The sequence below is a fragment of the Clarias gariepinus genome, chromosome 23 (assembly GCF_024256425.1).
Source record: "Clarias gariepinus isolate MV-2021 ecotype Netherlands chromosome 23, CGAR_prim_01v2, whole genome shotgun sequence".
Classification (NCBI taxonomy): domain Eukaryota; kingdom Metazoa; phylum Chordata; class Actinopteri; order Siluriformes; family Clariidae; genus Clarias; species Clarias gariepinus.
This window is the reverse complement of record NC_071122.1, coordinates 3,667,599-3,682,399: the sequence shown is the minus strand read 5'-3', so window position 1 is coordinate 3,682,399 and position 14,801 is coordinate 3,667,599. Positions and strand designations below refer to the sequence as shown.

Below are 14,801 nucleotides of genomic sequence, written 5' to 3'. Positions count from 1 at the left end.
GACACTGACTCAGACACTCAAACACACGTGAAGCTAAAAACAAAACAAACAAAAAGGTTGGAGGAAAAAAAAGAAAATGAGAAACCGAAGGAGAGATGAATGAAAAAAGAAAGAGTGAAAAAAAGGAATCTAGTGGGAGAGACAAAATAAAGAGAGTCAACAGATCAATAAAGTGTGTGGTGTTTACTGGAGTGGTTTGCTGTGTGTGTATGTAGATCAGCACACGTGTCCCTCTGATCGCTTCAAATGTCAGAATAACCGCTGCATCCCCATGCGCTGGCTCTGTGATGGAGACAACGACTGTGGCAACAACGAGGACGAGTCCAACTCCACATGCTCAGGTACAGGCACACGCAGACACACACACACACACACACACACACACACCCCTGAGGTGTCTCTGCAGGACAGGTGACCTTTAGCTGATGATCTCGGCAGGAATCCTCACATTTTCAAGTGAAACCTTCACGGTTCTGATTTCACTTGTTTATTCTGCATGAAAAGAGCAGAGAGAGAGAGAGAGACAGACGAAGAGAGAGAGAGAGAGAGAGAGAGAGAGAGAGAGAGAGCGACAGACGAAGAGAGAGAAAGAGAGAGAGAGAGAGAGAGAGCGACAGACGGAGAGAGAGAGAGAGATGGGGAAAGTAAATTCAGCCCTGCATCTTCTGTTGGCTCGGGAACATCACTACACTGTTGTACTCGTGTGTCTTAGGCTGTATAACAAACGCTAGATTGTGTCACACCCGCAGTGGGAAACATTACGCAAAAAATACGAGTTAATTAATATAATAAGATAATGTATAAGTTTGCGTAACTTTTAACTGCTTTTAAGCTGAAATTATAGCAAGGTGTTCCGTAAAATTTTACAAATTCAGTGTAAGTATTGTGCTTTTTTCAAATATTTATTTTTATGAAGGTGTTTCTTATTTCTTATAGTGTTTAATAACCATATTTACAAATCATTTATGACATGACACAAGCTGAATTTTAACTTACTCTGTTCCTGTGTGTGTGTGTGTGTGTGTGTGTGTTCTTTTATGTTTAAAGTTTTACTGAAACTTGCTTTATGAATTTAGTGTACCGTGTTATTAAGTTAACTATAATAATAAAATAGATTTATCTTTAAAATGAATATTTTTTTAAATAACACTTAAACTTATTAAAAGTTTCTGTTGAATTATTAAAAAAGAATTTAGTTTTCTTTTCTTTTTTTAATAATGTTTTTACTTTCTATACATGTAGTGTATATGACACGTTAATATTTTATTGCTAATAATTCTGTGTTTTAATTGCTGTTAATTGCTGCGATGTGATTCGCCGTCAGCTCGGACATGTCCTGCCAATCAGTTTTCGTGTGCAAGCGGTCGCTGTATTCCCAGCTCGTGGACGTGTGACCTGGACGACGACTGCGGCGATCGCTCGGACGAACCTGCGTCCTGTGGTAACAAATAATCTTTAATAAAACGTTAATCATGACAGACGTCAAAGACATCCAAATGTTTGTAAATGTACAAAGCGGGACTTATATAATCTCTTGCTGCACTAATGCTCTTATCCCAGGATTTCCCGCGGCTAAGAGCCTCATCAGTACTGTGCTTAGCTGTCCTGTAACTGTAGTTAGACTTGAACAGCTCCTATGTTATTGATGAAGTTATTAATATACACGTTACAAACGATTGCATGCAGTATGAATGATGCGTAATGAACGATGTTCCATGAGAGCGTGTTTGTGTTCCGCAGCGTATCCGACGTGCTTCCCCCCGACTCAGTTCACCTGTAACAATGGACGCTGCATCAACATGAACTGGCGCTGCGACAGCGGTGAGGCGCGTTACTTTCCTCACGTGGTGTGTGAATGATGATGTGCGTTCTAGAGTATTAGTGTGTTTTAGTGTGTGTTCGTACTACATCACATCTCTGTCGTTACCGTTTCTCTTTGTCTTTTGTGTGTTTTTGTGTTCGTTACCTCATTTATCCATGTGTGTGTGTTTACATCATTTCCTGTTCTCTGTGCCATTGGCCCCGCCCCCCATCTTCAATTGGTTCGCTGTTGCAGAAAAGGATTGTGGGGACGGATCTGATGAGTTCAATTGTTCCGACATGGCCGGTTAGTGCATAGATCAACATGCACCATAATATCTACAGCGCACCATCCCACCCAACCCCCTCCCCCCATCCCTCCTCCCCCCCCCCCCCCCAAAAAAAAGAAATTTATTATGAAAAAATATAAACATTGAATATGATTAATAATGAATTAAAGCAGATTAGTTTTCAGATTAATGTTACGGGTATATCCTGATCAGGGACTAAAATTGCATATTAATCTTTATTAATATGTAAGCTTTTCCTACCTAAAAAAATAAAATAAATTTCAATAAATTCGATCCTCATGGTGCATGGTCCGATCTATGCAGTTTCTGTGATTATCTATTGTGTTTTTTGTGTGTTTAACTTGTATTTAATTGGTGTCTATATGATGTGCATGTGTGTGTGTGTGTGTGTGTGTGTGTGTGTGTGAGAAGATTTTGAGAAAACAAATCTAATAATATTTGAAAACATTGTATTTTTATGAATTGATCCAGGTTTCTTAAAATCCCTAAAGACTATTGTATTGTATATTGTATAAGAGAATCCACCCCGGTTTATTCTTATTTTTTTATTCTCTTTTGCATCGCATTACATTAACATGAACAGGTTTTATGAGTGTGTTTTAATTTTTTTATGTCCTGTAAGTCCATGTGATGCTGGAACACACTGCTGTGTGTGAGCTGTGGCCATTGTGTAGCATTGTTGTGTAATTGCGTTGTGTTGTAGATAACGATTGCGGTGATAACAGCGATGAAGCGGGCTGCACTCACTCCTGCTCCAGCACGCAGTTTAAATGCAACAGCGGCCGATGCATCCCGGATTACTGGACCTGCGACGGCGACAACGACTGCAACGACTACAGCGACGAGACCCACGCCAACTGCAGCAACAATGGTAAGGACGACATGGCGACAACAACAACAACAACAATAATAATAGTATTAATAATAATTTGTAACTGTAATAAAAAAAAATACGAATACCAATATAATAATAATAATAATAATTATAATATTACTAACAATAATTTGCAATTATAAAAATACTTTTGTTTACAAAAATATTACTGCCAAAAGTAATAATAAAACAATAATGATAGTAATAATAATACCAATAATAATAATAATTTTAATTATTATTATTATGATTAGGTAAGTAATAATAAAGCTAAAATTTCAACAATAAATAAAATAAATTATTTAAATATAATTTACATTTTTATAACCAAGTTATATTTATATATTTTAAAGTTATATATTTTATATTTTTATAACCAGGTGACTTGAAAAACGAGCAAGTCTTGGTTTACGAGTTCAGAGTAACATATATCATGCATGCGCCTCTTGTTTTGACTGTGTCACGTGATCACAACTGAGCCAACAGTTTTTTCTCCCTTGCGCTGCGGAATTGTGGGTAATCGTCTCTTCTGCTTGGTCTTAGTACGCGTCTCTCACTGGTATAATCAAGATCCGTGCACGTGTGTACTGTAACACTGTGACCACGTGTGTGCCCGTAAAACATATTTTATTCTGTGTTTGTATGCGAGTGTGTACAGCGCGCGTGTACTATTTATTATAACAAGTGTGCGCGCGTGTAAAGAAAAGCTGGTGTCATTAGAGATGATCCATTTTCTCTCTCTCTTTGTCTCAGCCTGCACTATGTCTCTGTGCGCGCGCGCGTCATTGGACAGTGTGCCCTTCCCCCTTCCTCTCGCCTTCACACACTCGCCTTTACACACACACACACACACACACATACACTCTTCAAAGGTAAAGTGCAGGTTAATTTGTTAAATTTTTTTTACTTTACAGCAGGGATTCCATTAGTGTTTGCGCGCATTCGAGTGTCATTAGAGAGGTTCCTTGTTAATTTTTCCGATACGGCAGTGTTTGTTTGTGTGTGCGCGCGCGCGCGCTTGTGTGTGCGAATGAAACTCTGAATGAAAAGAGAGAAAGGAAGCCCGTCTGGCTTAGTTTTTATATTTTTACTATTTTAAATGGTAAAGTGCAGATTAATTTGTTTTATTTTTATTTTATTTTGTAGATTATTATTTTAATTATATTTTTTTTTTTTTTAGGGCTGTGGAACGGACAATTTAAGTTTGCATTATTTCTTATGGGGAAATTCACTTTGATTTACAGGTGTTTTGGTATACGAACACACTTCCGGAACGAACTATGCTCGTAATCAAAGGTTCCACTGTATTAAAAATTTGTACCTTGTATTACTACTACTATTAGTATTATTATATATGTAATGTTATTATATTTATAATTACAAATGTATTATTCTTATTCTTATTATTATTACTAATAGTAGTACCAATAGTAATAATAGTAGTAATAGTAGTAACATTTATAAATCATTAATAAATGATTATACATAATGAAAATTATACTTATTAATGATTATTTTTTGCTATTACTTGTACAAATATCATTGCAGTTGTTTATGAATAAAACGTTCAAGTAAAATAATAATATTAAAAAAAATTATTATTATTTTTATTATTTCTGTTATAATATTTTTATTAATTACTCCCGTGTGCATCTGTGTGTGTTTCAGCGACTCGTCCCCCTGGTGGCTGTCACACAGATGAGTTTCAGTGTCAGATGGACAGCCTGTGTATTCCTCTGCGCTGGCGCTGTGATGGAGACACCGACTGTGTCGACATGAGTGACGAGAAAAACTGTGAAGGCGTCACCAACATCTGCGATCCCGCTGTCAAATTCGGCTGCAGAAACTCTGGTGAGAAAATCTGAAAAGCGTTGTTTAATGGATGTGCCTTGCCATGATGATTAGAGTAAATAATGTACATCAGTGCTGGTCTACGGAGAAGGAGCATTACAGCAGTACAGCAGTACAGTTCACTCCTCATACAGTGACAACACACTTATTACACACCGCGTTTATTATTTACTTCTCTTCCTGAGGATCCTTTACGGAAGACCATTCTACCGTTCCAAACCTTAATTTAAAATGTAGAAAAAACATAATATTCTTTAAGAAATTATAATTCACACAAAAAGGGAGAACTAAAGACTCTAAAGTGATAAAGAAAAATCCAGGAGGAAGAGAGTGAAAGAACAAATACAGGACATACAAAAGCAGTAAAGAAGATCAAACAGTATAAGAAAAAGTAAAGTGTAAAAGTAATAAAATAATACGAGACCAAAACAAGACAGAGAAAGAAAAGAAAAACATGTTAAAGGAGGAAGAGCGGGAAACGAAAAAAAATTGAAACTAGACAAAAATGACTACGAAGAATAGAAAGATTTGGAAGGAAATAAAAAAGACAAAAAGAAAAGGAACAAGAAGAAAGGAAGTAAAAAGAATAAATGTTAAACAGGAACATATAATGAAGAAAAGAAAAAATAAGTGATTAGAAAACAGAAAGGAGAAACAAAGCAAGTAAATGAAGAAGAGTGTGAAAGGAAATAATATACTCAGCGAAAAAAGAAACGTCCTCTGACTTTCTGACTGTTTTTACTTTCAGTAAACTTGATGTGTAAATATTTGTATGAACACTAAAAGAGTCAACACCATAAGACATAAACTAAAAATGTTTCCCAATGTGTCCCTGAATGAACTCAAAATCAAAAGTACCAGTCAGTATCTGGTGGCCACCAGCTGCTTGAAGTACTGCAGTGCATCTCCTCCTCATGGACTGCCTATTGCGGACAGTCTGAGCACTGATGGAGGGATTGTGTGTTCCGGGTGTGACTCGGCCAGTTGTTGTGGCCATCCTGTACCTGTCACGCAGGTGTGATATTCAGATGTACCGATCCTGTGCAGGTGTTGTTACACGTGGTCTTTCACTGCGAGGATGATCAGCTGTCCTCACGGTGCGGACATGGTGATTTATCGCCCTAGCCACATCAGCGGTCCTCATGCCTCCCTGCAGCATGCCTAATGCACGTTCACGCAGATGAGCAGGGACCCTGGGCATCTTTCTTTGGGTGTTTTTCACAGTCGGTAGACAAGTCTCTTTAGTGTCCTGCGTATTTAGAACTGTGACCTTAAATGCCTACTTTCTGTAAGCTGTTAAGTTCTTAACGACCATTCCACAGGTGCATGTTAATTAATTGATTATGGTTAATTGAACATGCATGGAAAACATTGTTTAAACCCTTTACAATGAAGATCTGTAAAGTTATTTGGATTTTTACAACATTATTGTTGAAATACACCGTCCTGAAAAAGGGACGTTTCTTTTTTTGCTAAGTATATATGGAGAGAAAAGAAGATGTTTTTAAAAAAATATATTATGGAAATAAGCAGAAAAACTAAACGAATGAAAGTGATAAAGAATAAAGGGGAAACAAATATGTTATTTTCTTGTTGTTCAGTGTTGCAGTTAATTTTGAAGATGTTGTGATGAAGATGATGTTAAGGTTGTTTACATGTTGAGGTCGAGGGTGATGATGTTAAGGGGAATAAAGGTGTGGTTGAGGTACTGTTTCGATGGGGGGGGGGGGTTTAAGGTCGATTGGGGGGGGTTAATGACGATTGGGTGGTTGAGGGCGATGGCGGGGGTCGAGGGCGATGGCGGGGGTTGAGGTTGACATTAAGGTTTGGATTGAGGTTAAGGTTGATTTTGAAGTTGATGATGATGAGATTGAAGTGTGGAGGTTGATTTTGAGGCTGATTTTGGGCTTAAGGTAGATGTTGAGGTTTAGGTTATAATGTAATAATGTTTATATGGTGATAATGTTAAAGCTGAGTGAGTGAGGTATTAATAGATTATTTATTTTTTTTTTTACATCAATAAAAGGTTTTGGAGGTTTATTGGGACACTGGACTGCTAAATGTGACCTTTGACCTTTTGTCCCCTAGCAAAATGTATCAGCAAAGCGTGGATGTGTGACGGAGACAGTGATTGTGAGGACAACTCGGATGAGGAGAACTGTGAAGCACTGGTGTGTAAGCTGTCTCATCACGTGTGTGTTAATGACTCAAACATCTGCCTGCCCCCTGAGAAGCTGTGTGACGGTAGAGGTGACTGCCCCGACGGATCTGATGAGAAACTGTGCGGTGAGAGATCACGTGATCAACCTGTGGAACGTTAACTATCAGGGAACAAGTCTTTACTAATCTTACGGTATAACCTTCATCGGTATCGAGTCATCCTGTGTCCTTTTACACCATGCTGTCCTCTGTCCTCTGTGCCTTTTTCAGATTTGTGCTCGCTGGACAACGGCGGCTGCAGTCACAACTGTTCCGTGGCTCCAGGATTGGGAATCGTGTGTTCCTGCCCTCTCGGGATGGAGCTTAGTGCCAATAATAAAACCTGCCAGATCCAGGGCTTCTGCGCCAAACACCTGAAGTGCAGCCAGCGCTGTGAGCAGGACAAGTTCAACATCAAGTGCTCGTGTTATGAGGGCTGGGAGCTGGAGCCTGACATGGAGAGCTGCAGGAGCACCGGTAAAGATCATCCAGAGGCTTCTTCTTACAGATCTTTATTCTACAGATCTTGATCTACAGTATTACAGAACGTGATCTTTATTCCCTAATCCTTACCATACCCTTCATAGTCCCAGTTACTATATCTGCTCCATAAGCTTTTTTTTTATGTTTTCCCTCTTCCCTATTTTTTAAATCTTTTCCAGAAATAATCACTTTAAACAGAGCGCGGACACTTTACAGTGCTTCAGGATGTGTTCCTCCCAGAAGGGCACTTATTCTGTAATAAGAGTGCTGGTTTCTGGTCTGGGGGTAATAAACGGGGTGAGAATGAGGGCACTGGGAATCATTCAGCAGTGCAGTGAATGGCTCCATTATTAACATGCTGCAAATGTGACAAATAAGCATAAAGAAGAAAAGGCGAAACATTTATTTTGGCAGGAAGTTGCTGCGGTTGCCATGGACACGGAACCTCGGTCAGATGCTGGACTTTATGGAAAATCTAGGCAAAAAAGGAGGTCTTGAATGAGAAGGTCAATGAGAAGTTCCAGTCCTGCTTTAAATGCTCTCGTGTATCGTGTGGGTTGGGATATGGAGGGAGAACATGGTGAACCTGGCAGCTGCTGAGATGGACATTTTATAATTGATTACACTTAAAAAATTTATTTGGATACGTTTTAAATGTTTTGAACAATGTTTTCGAAAAAAAAAATTGTGTTTCTCCTACGTATTGATCTGTTTCTTTTGTTTGTATTCTATCGTTCATCCTTCTCTCTTTCTCTCAGATCCCTTTAAGCCGTTCATCATCTTCTCAAACCGTCATGAGATCCGCCGTATTGATCTGCACAAGGGAGAGTTTAGCGTTCTCGTACCAGGCCTTCGTAACACCATCGCTCTCGACTTCCATCTAAACGAGAGTGCCCTCTACTGGACTGACGTGGTGGAGGACAAAATCTACCGCGGGAAGCTCTCCGAGAACGGAGGTGAGGCTCAGAGTCAGACTTTTATATATATTTTTTTCCATTCATGTTAATGGTAATTATTCAAATGTTTCCTCTGTTCCTCAGCGGCGCTGACAACTTTCGATGTGGTAATTCAATACGGCTTGGCGACACCTGAAGGACTAGCTGTGGATTGGATAGCTGGAAACATTTACTGGGTGGAAAGTAACTTGGATCAAATTGAGGTGGCAAAACTGGACGGAACCATGCGCACTACGCTGCTAGCCGGAGACGTCGAGCACCCACGGGCCATCGCCCTCGACCCCAGAGAAGGGTACTGCACACTCATGCTCACATTCACTTTCATGTCCGATTACTTCCAATTTTAATCTATCGTGACTATCAGGAGTTGTCAGTTTAACAAGTTTAAGCTTCGAACTCTTCACAGAATCCTCTTCTGGACTGACTGGGATGCGAGCATGCCAAGGATTGAAGCTGCCTCTATGAGTGGGTTTGGACGGCGCACTATCCATAAGGAAACAGGAAACGGAGGCTGGCCGAACGGCCTCACCGTCGATTACCTGGAAAGGCGAATCCTCTGGATAGATGCCAGGTAGGAACCCATGTATAGGTTGGATGTTATGTCGTTTTAGCAGGTTACATTCGCAGTTGCTATGGTAATGCCAGTTCTTCTACTACAACAAGGTAAACCCTTTTGCACCCCAGCGTTCACCATCGGTTTATCACGTCCCTTTGTTTGTTCTCCATGCCCTCAGATCCGATGCAATTTACTCAGCCAAGTATGATGGTTCCGGCCTGATCGAGGTTCTCCGTGGACACGAATACCTGTCGCACCCGTTTGCCGTCACTATGTATGGTGGGGAAGTGTACTGGACAGACTGGCGCACGAACACACTCGCCAAAGCCAACAAGTGGACAGGAAGCAACGTCACTGTGGTGCAGAGAACCAACACCCAGCCGTTTGATCTGCAGGTTTATCATCCGTCCAGACAACCACAAGGTGAGCAGTCCGAACCCGCGTCCCGTTCCCTATGCCGTACGCACTACGCCCTATACCCTACGTCTAATGCCCGATAACCTGCAAAAGGAGTTAATACTGTTTAGATACAGTTTTGTTTTGTTTTTTTTATACAAATTGTATTGCACTTTAGAAGTTTTTCACCTTTCGTGAGAAGTACTCGCGGTTTCTTAATATCCGTCACTTTCATGTGTCATTACCGGGTGTATGTACCGGGTGATGGGTACAGTTATTCACTCACTCATCCTCTATACCACTTTATCCTGTATTCAGGGTCGTAGGGGCCTGGAGAATCCCAGGAGACTTAGGGCAGAAGGCGTGGCACACCCTAGACAGGGATGTCAATCCATTTCAGGGCACACACACATACACACACTCACACTTACACGCTACAGGCAGTTTGCAAACGCCAATCACTCTAATCTGCATGCCTTTGGACTGTGTGAGAAAACCGGATCAATCAACAAGACTGGACCCTGAATGTGTGCACACACTCCAGTCCACAGCACGGCAGGAAAAAAACATGACATCATGTCATGACATTTTAGACCTGAATGTTCCCTGGATGAAATCTAGCACTGTTCTCTGCATGAGCACTTCAGAAGAGTTTGGTTTCAGTTCCATATACTGTATAAGGCATAACCATTTATAACATTTAATGATTTAATTATATCAATTAATATAACTATAACTGCAACTCAATGCTCAGGACGAGGAAACCTTCTTTAAAAAACAATTTTTGTTGCTTTTTTTGTGTATTTTGAATTGATGCATTTTTTAAATGACAGATATGAATTATTATTACTGTTGTTATTATAGAGAGTGAATATTTATTGTAAGTCTTCACATTCCTCTCTCTCTCTCTCTCTCTCTTTCTTTATAATTCTCATTTGAACTCAGAGCACATCCTGAATCCTTTCATTCTTTCTGTGTCTAAAACTAAATCACAATCAATAGTTGATCATGTGAGAGACTGAGAGAGCTTTATCCAGCAGCCCTCCAGCTCCAACAAATATACATTACAATTATTTTAGACTTGGACTGTCTACCTGCCTCTGTCTGTCTGATTCCCTGCCTGTCTTACATAACTATTACACTTAACCGTCTACCTATATGTCTGTCTCTGTGTGTCTCTGCTCGTTTGTCTCACTCTCTGTCAGATTTTGATGATTTTGACGTTTACATTTTCTCTCTCTCTCTCACATTCTCTCTCTCTCTCTCTCTCTCTCTCTCTCTCTCTCTCTCTCACTCATAAAGTATTATGTAAATGAAGGTAGAATAAATGTTAAATTGTGTGTGTGTGTGTGTTTCAGCTCCGAACCCGTGTGCAGCTAACAGCGGTCTCGGCCCATGTTCTCACCTCTGTCTCATTAATTATAATCAGACCTTCTCCTGCGCGTGTCCTCACTTAATGAGGCTGAGTGACGACAATCACACCTGCTACGGTCAGTGCTGTTTACACACCGCTACACACTTACTGTACACACTTACTGTACACACTTACTGTACACACTTATACTCATCTGTACACACACCGCTACACAGCTGCACACATCTATACACACACTTCTACACAGCTGGATGCATCTGTACACACACCTCTACACAGCTGCACACATCTATACACACACTTCTACACAGCTGGATGCATCTGTACACAGCTGCGCACATCTATACACACACCTCTACACAGCTGCACGCATCTATACACACACCTCTACACAGCTGCACGCATCTATACACACACCTCTACACAGCTGCACGCATCTGTACACACACCTCTACACAGCTGGATGCATCTGTACACACACCTCTACAAAGCTGAACACATCTATACACACACCTCTACACAGCTGCACACATCTGTACACGCACCTCCACACAGCTGGATGCATTTGTACACACCTCTACACACCAGTACACACTTATACGCATTTGTACACACTTATACGCATTTGTACACACCAGTACACATCTGTACATACCTCTACATACCTCCGCACAGCTGGATGCATCTGTACACAACCTCCACACAGCTGTACATGTCTGTACACACTTCTACACTGCTGTGCACATCTGTACACACCTCTATACAGCTGTACACACTTTTACACAGTCGTGCACATCTGTACGCACCTCTACACATCTTTAGCCAACTGTACGCACCTCTACACAGCTGCCTGTCTGCACACATCTCTACGCACCTCCGCACCATTTGTTCTCTGCAGCTGATCCAGAATGCATCTGCACAACCTGTTTCAGCCAGACTCTTTTCTATCCTGACACCTAAGTGGTGGAATGAACTTCCTCTAGATGTCGGTACAGCCCAGTCACTGACAACAACGACTAAAGACCTATCTGTTTGTTAGATATTTGGGTTATCCCCCCCCACCCCCAAATAAAAAAAAACCCTTCCCAACGATGTGTGACTAGTAACCAAGTAATCAGTGATAGGATCATCTATTTAATGACGGAAACGTTAGTAAGTCGCTCTGGATAGGAACGTCTGCCAAATGGCTAAATGTCTATGCACCTTTACACACCTGCCCACATCTGTATACACCTCTACACACCCGCCCACATCTGTATACACCTCTACACACCCGCCCACATCTGTATACACCTCTACACACCCGCCCACATCTGTATACACCTCTACACACCCGCCCACATCTGTATACACCTCTACACACCCGCCCACATCTGTATACACCTCTACACACCCGCCCACATCTGTATACACCTCTACACACCTGCCCACATCTGTATACACCTCTACACACCTGCCCACATCTGTATACACCACTACACACCCGCCCACATCTGTATACACCTCTACACACCTGCCCACATCTGTATACACCACTACACACCCGCCCACATCTGTATACACCTCTACACACCCGCCCACATCTGTATACACCTCTACACACCCGCCCACATCTGTATACACCTCTACACACCCGCCCACATCTGTATACACCTCTACACACCCGCCCACATCTGTATACACCTCTACACACCCGCCCACATCTGTATACACCTCTACACACCCGCCCACATCTGTATACACCTCTACACACCCGCCCACATCTGTATACACCTCTACACACCCGCCCACATCTGTATACACCTCTACACACCCGCCCACATCTGTATACACCTCTACACACCCGCCCACATCTGTATACACCTCTACACACCCGCCCACATCTGTATACACCTCTACACACCCGCCCACATCTGTATACACCTCTACACACCCGCCCACATCTGTATACACCTCTACACACCCGCCCACATCTGTATACACCTCTACACACCCGCCCACATCTGTATACACCTCTACACACCCGCCCACATCTGTATACACCTCTACACACCCGCCCACATCTGTATACACCTCTACACACCCGTCCACATCTGTATACACCTCTACACACCCGTCCACATCTGTATACACCTCTACACACCCGCCCACATCTGTATACACCTCTACACACCCGTCCACATCTGTATACACCTCTACACACCCGCCCACATCTGTATACACCTCTACACACCCGTCCACATCTGTATACACCTCTACACACTTCTACTCCGCTGTACACATACAGTATGTACTTACCTCTACATGCCTGTACACCCTTGTACTTCTGACCACACAGTACCACACATCTATTTAATTTAAACCTGTGTGTGTCTGTTTATCTATTTAAAGACAATTCCACAAACACTATACAGTATAGAGAACATTTTATAGAGAGTGTTTTCTCTCTGTCAGAAATATGCATTTATTGCACACACCCACACACACACACACACTGTGATGGAAATGTTGGAAAACTGTCTAGATACAAAAGTTCAGCATGTAACAGGTTCGTCCTTCTGTATCTTTATCTATTTATTCACTCAACTCTCTCTCTCTCTCTGTGGTGTAGAGTCTCGTCAGTTCCTTCTGTACGCTCGTCAGATCGAAATCCGCGGCGTGGACATTTATAACCCCTATTATAACTACATCATCTCCTTCACTGTTCCTGATATTGATAACGTGACGGTGGTGGACTACGATGCGGTGGAGCGCAGGATCTACTGGTCTGACGTCCGCACGCAAACCATCAAGAGAGCCTTCATTAATGGCACTGGCATTGAAACGGTTGTCTCTGCAGGTACTGTAACACACACACACACACACACACACACACGCACACACACACACACACACCTCTACTGATCACAGTGATCAGTACAATTTGATCAGAATATTGTAGCTTCACAATATTTTTATGTTTTTTCTTCTTTTTATTTACAGTCTAATTAAGTATATTTTGGTTGGTGTGTTCTGATTGGCTGAGATCAGTATGGATTTTTTTTGTCCGTTTACTAAAATGTAAAATTTTCTTTAATATTTGGTGAAAGATAAAGAAGAGAACTTTGATATTTTAAAGATAATTGTTATATTTTGGATATAAAACTCCAAAAACTGGTCATTTTCACCACTATAATGTATGTGTGTGTGTGTGTGTGTGTGTGTGTGTGTGTGTGTGTACGCATATGTACCTTACAGATCTGCCGAATGTGCACGGCCTGGCGGTGGACTGGGTTTCCCGTAACCTGTTTTGGACGAGTTATGATGCCAATAAGAAGCAGATCAACGTGGCTCGACTGGACGGCTCGTTTAAGAACGCCGTGATTCAGGGTTTAGACAAACCGCACTGCATCGTGGTCCATCCCATCCTGGGGTGAGAGCACATACAGTACAGAGCTGTCACACATGCTAATGTCTATGTCGTAGTGTGTGTGTGCGTGCATGCTAGCGCACTGCCTTCTTCTCCCAATGTCACGCTTTTCTTGCTTTCTGATGGAAAGTTTTTGGGTATGAAAATGAAAATCAGTCGTTAAAGTGTCGGAATGCCAACAAGTTTTATTATTTAGAACAAAGCAGTCTAAATATTTCAACGTGTTCCCCCAGTTAGCTGTGGTTTCATCAGTTTGCTAGCTAGTAACTAGCGAAGGCATAATAACGTTTTAATCGTTATTGTCTAACATTTCAGGAAGATGTACTGGACAGATGGAGACAACATCAGCATGGCCAACATGGATGGAACCAACCACACCGTCCTGTTCACCGGCCAGAAGGGACCTGTGGGTGAGTCATGGCCAGGATTAGGCTCCAAATCATTACAAATCATTATCATTTCCCACCAGTGCAGAAGCAGAAATGGGAGGCAAAGACGGACGCATGGCAGAGAAAGTGTGGTACAGTCAGGTCAGGTGCCTCCTCGAAGGTTAGGCATGCATGCATTATGGGAAGAAGGCGAGCGGGCGAG

The 14,801-nt window shown here is 41.6% G+C and overlaps 1 protein-coding gene across 3 annotated transcripts in view; it reads left to right on the top strand.

The window, feature by feature from the left end:
• Nucleotides 1–14,801, top strand: part of lrp1aa (low density lipoprotein receptor-related protein 1Aa) — a 128,325-nt gene that overhangs the window by 60,676 nt on the left and 52,848 nt on the right. For all 3 annotated transcript variants that reach the window (XM_053484044.1, XM_053484046.1, XM_053484045.1), the window contains exons 17-31: nt 216–341; nt 1,325–1,441; nt 1,741–1,821; nt 2,815–2,982; nt 4,654–4,836; nt 6,925–7,122; nt 7,267–7,512; nt 8,277–8,474; nt 8,559–8,766; nt 8,881–9,045; nt 9,209–9,453; nt 10,785–10,916; nt 13,413–13,640; nt 14,039–14,213; nt 14,526–14,620. In XM_053484044.1, the coding sequence (XP_053340019.1) occupies nt 216–341; nt 1,325–1,441; nt 1,741–1,821; nt 2,815–2,982; nt 4,654–4,836; nt 6,925–7,122; nt 7,267–7,512; nt 8,277–8,474; nt 8,559–8,766; nt 8,881–9,045; nt 9,209–9,453; nt 10,785–10,916; nt 13,413–13,640; nt 14,039–14,213; nt 14,526–14,620 (2,565 nt within the window). The remainder of the gene's footprint in view (nt 1–215; nt 342–1,324; nt 1,442–1,740; nt 1,822–2,814; nt 2,983–4,653; nt 4,837–6,924; nt 7,123–7,266; nt 7,513–8,276; nt 8,475–8,558; nt 8,767–8,880; nt 9,046–9,208; nt 9,454–10,784; nt 10,917–13,412; nt 13,641–14,038; nt 14,214–14,525; nt 14,621–14,801) is intronic.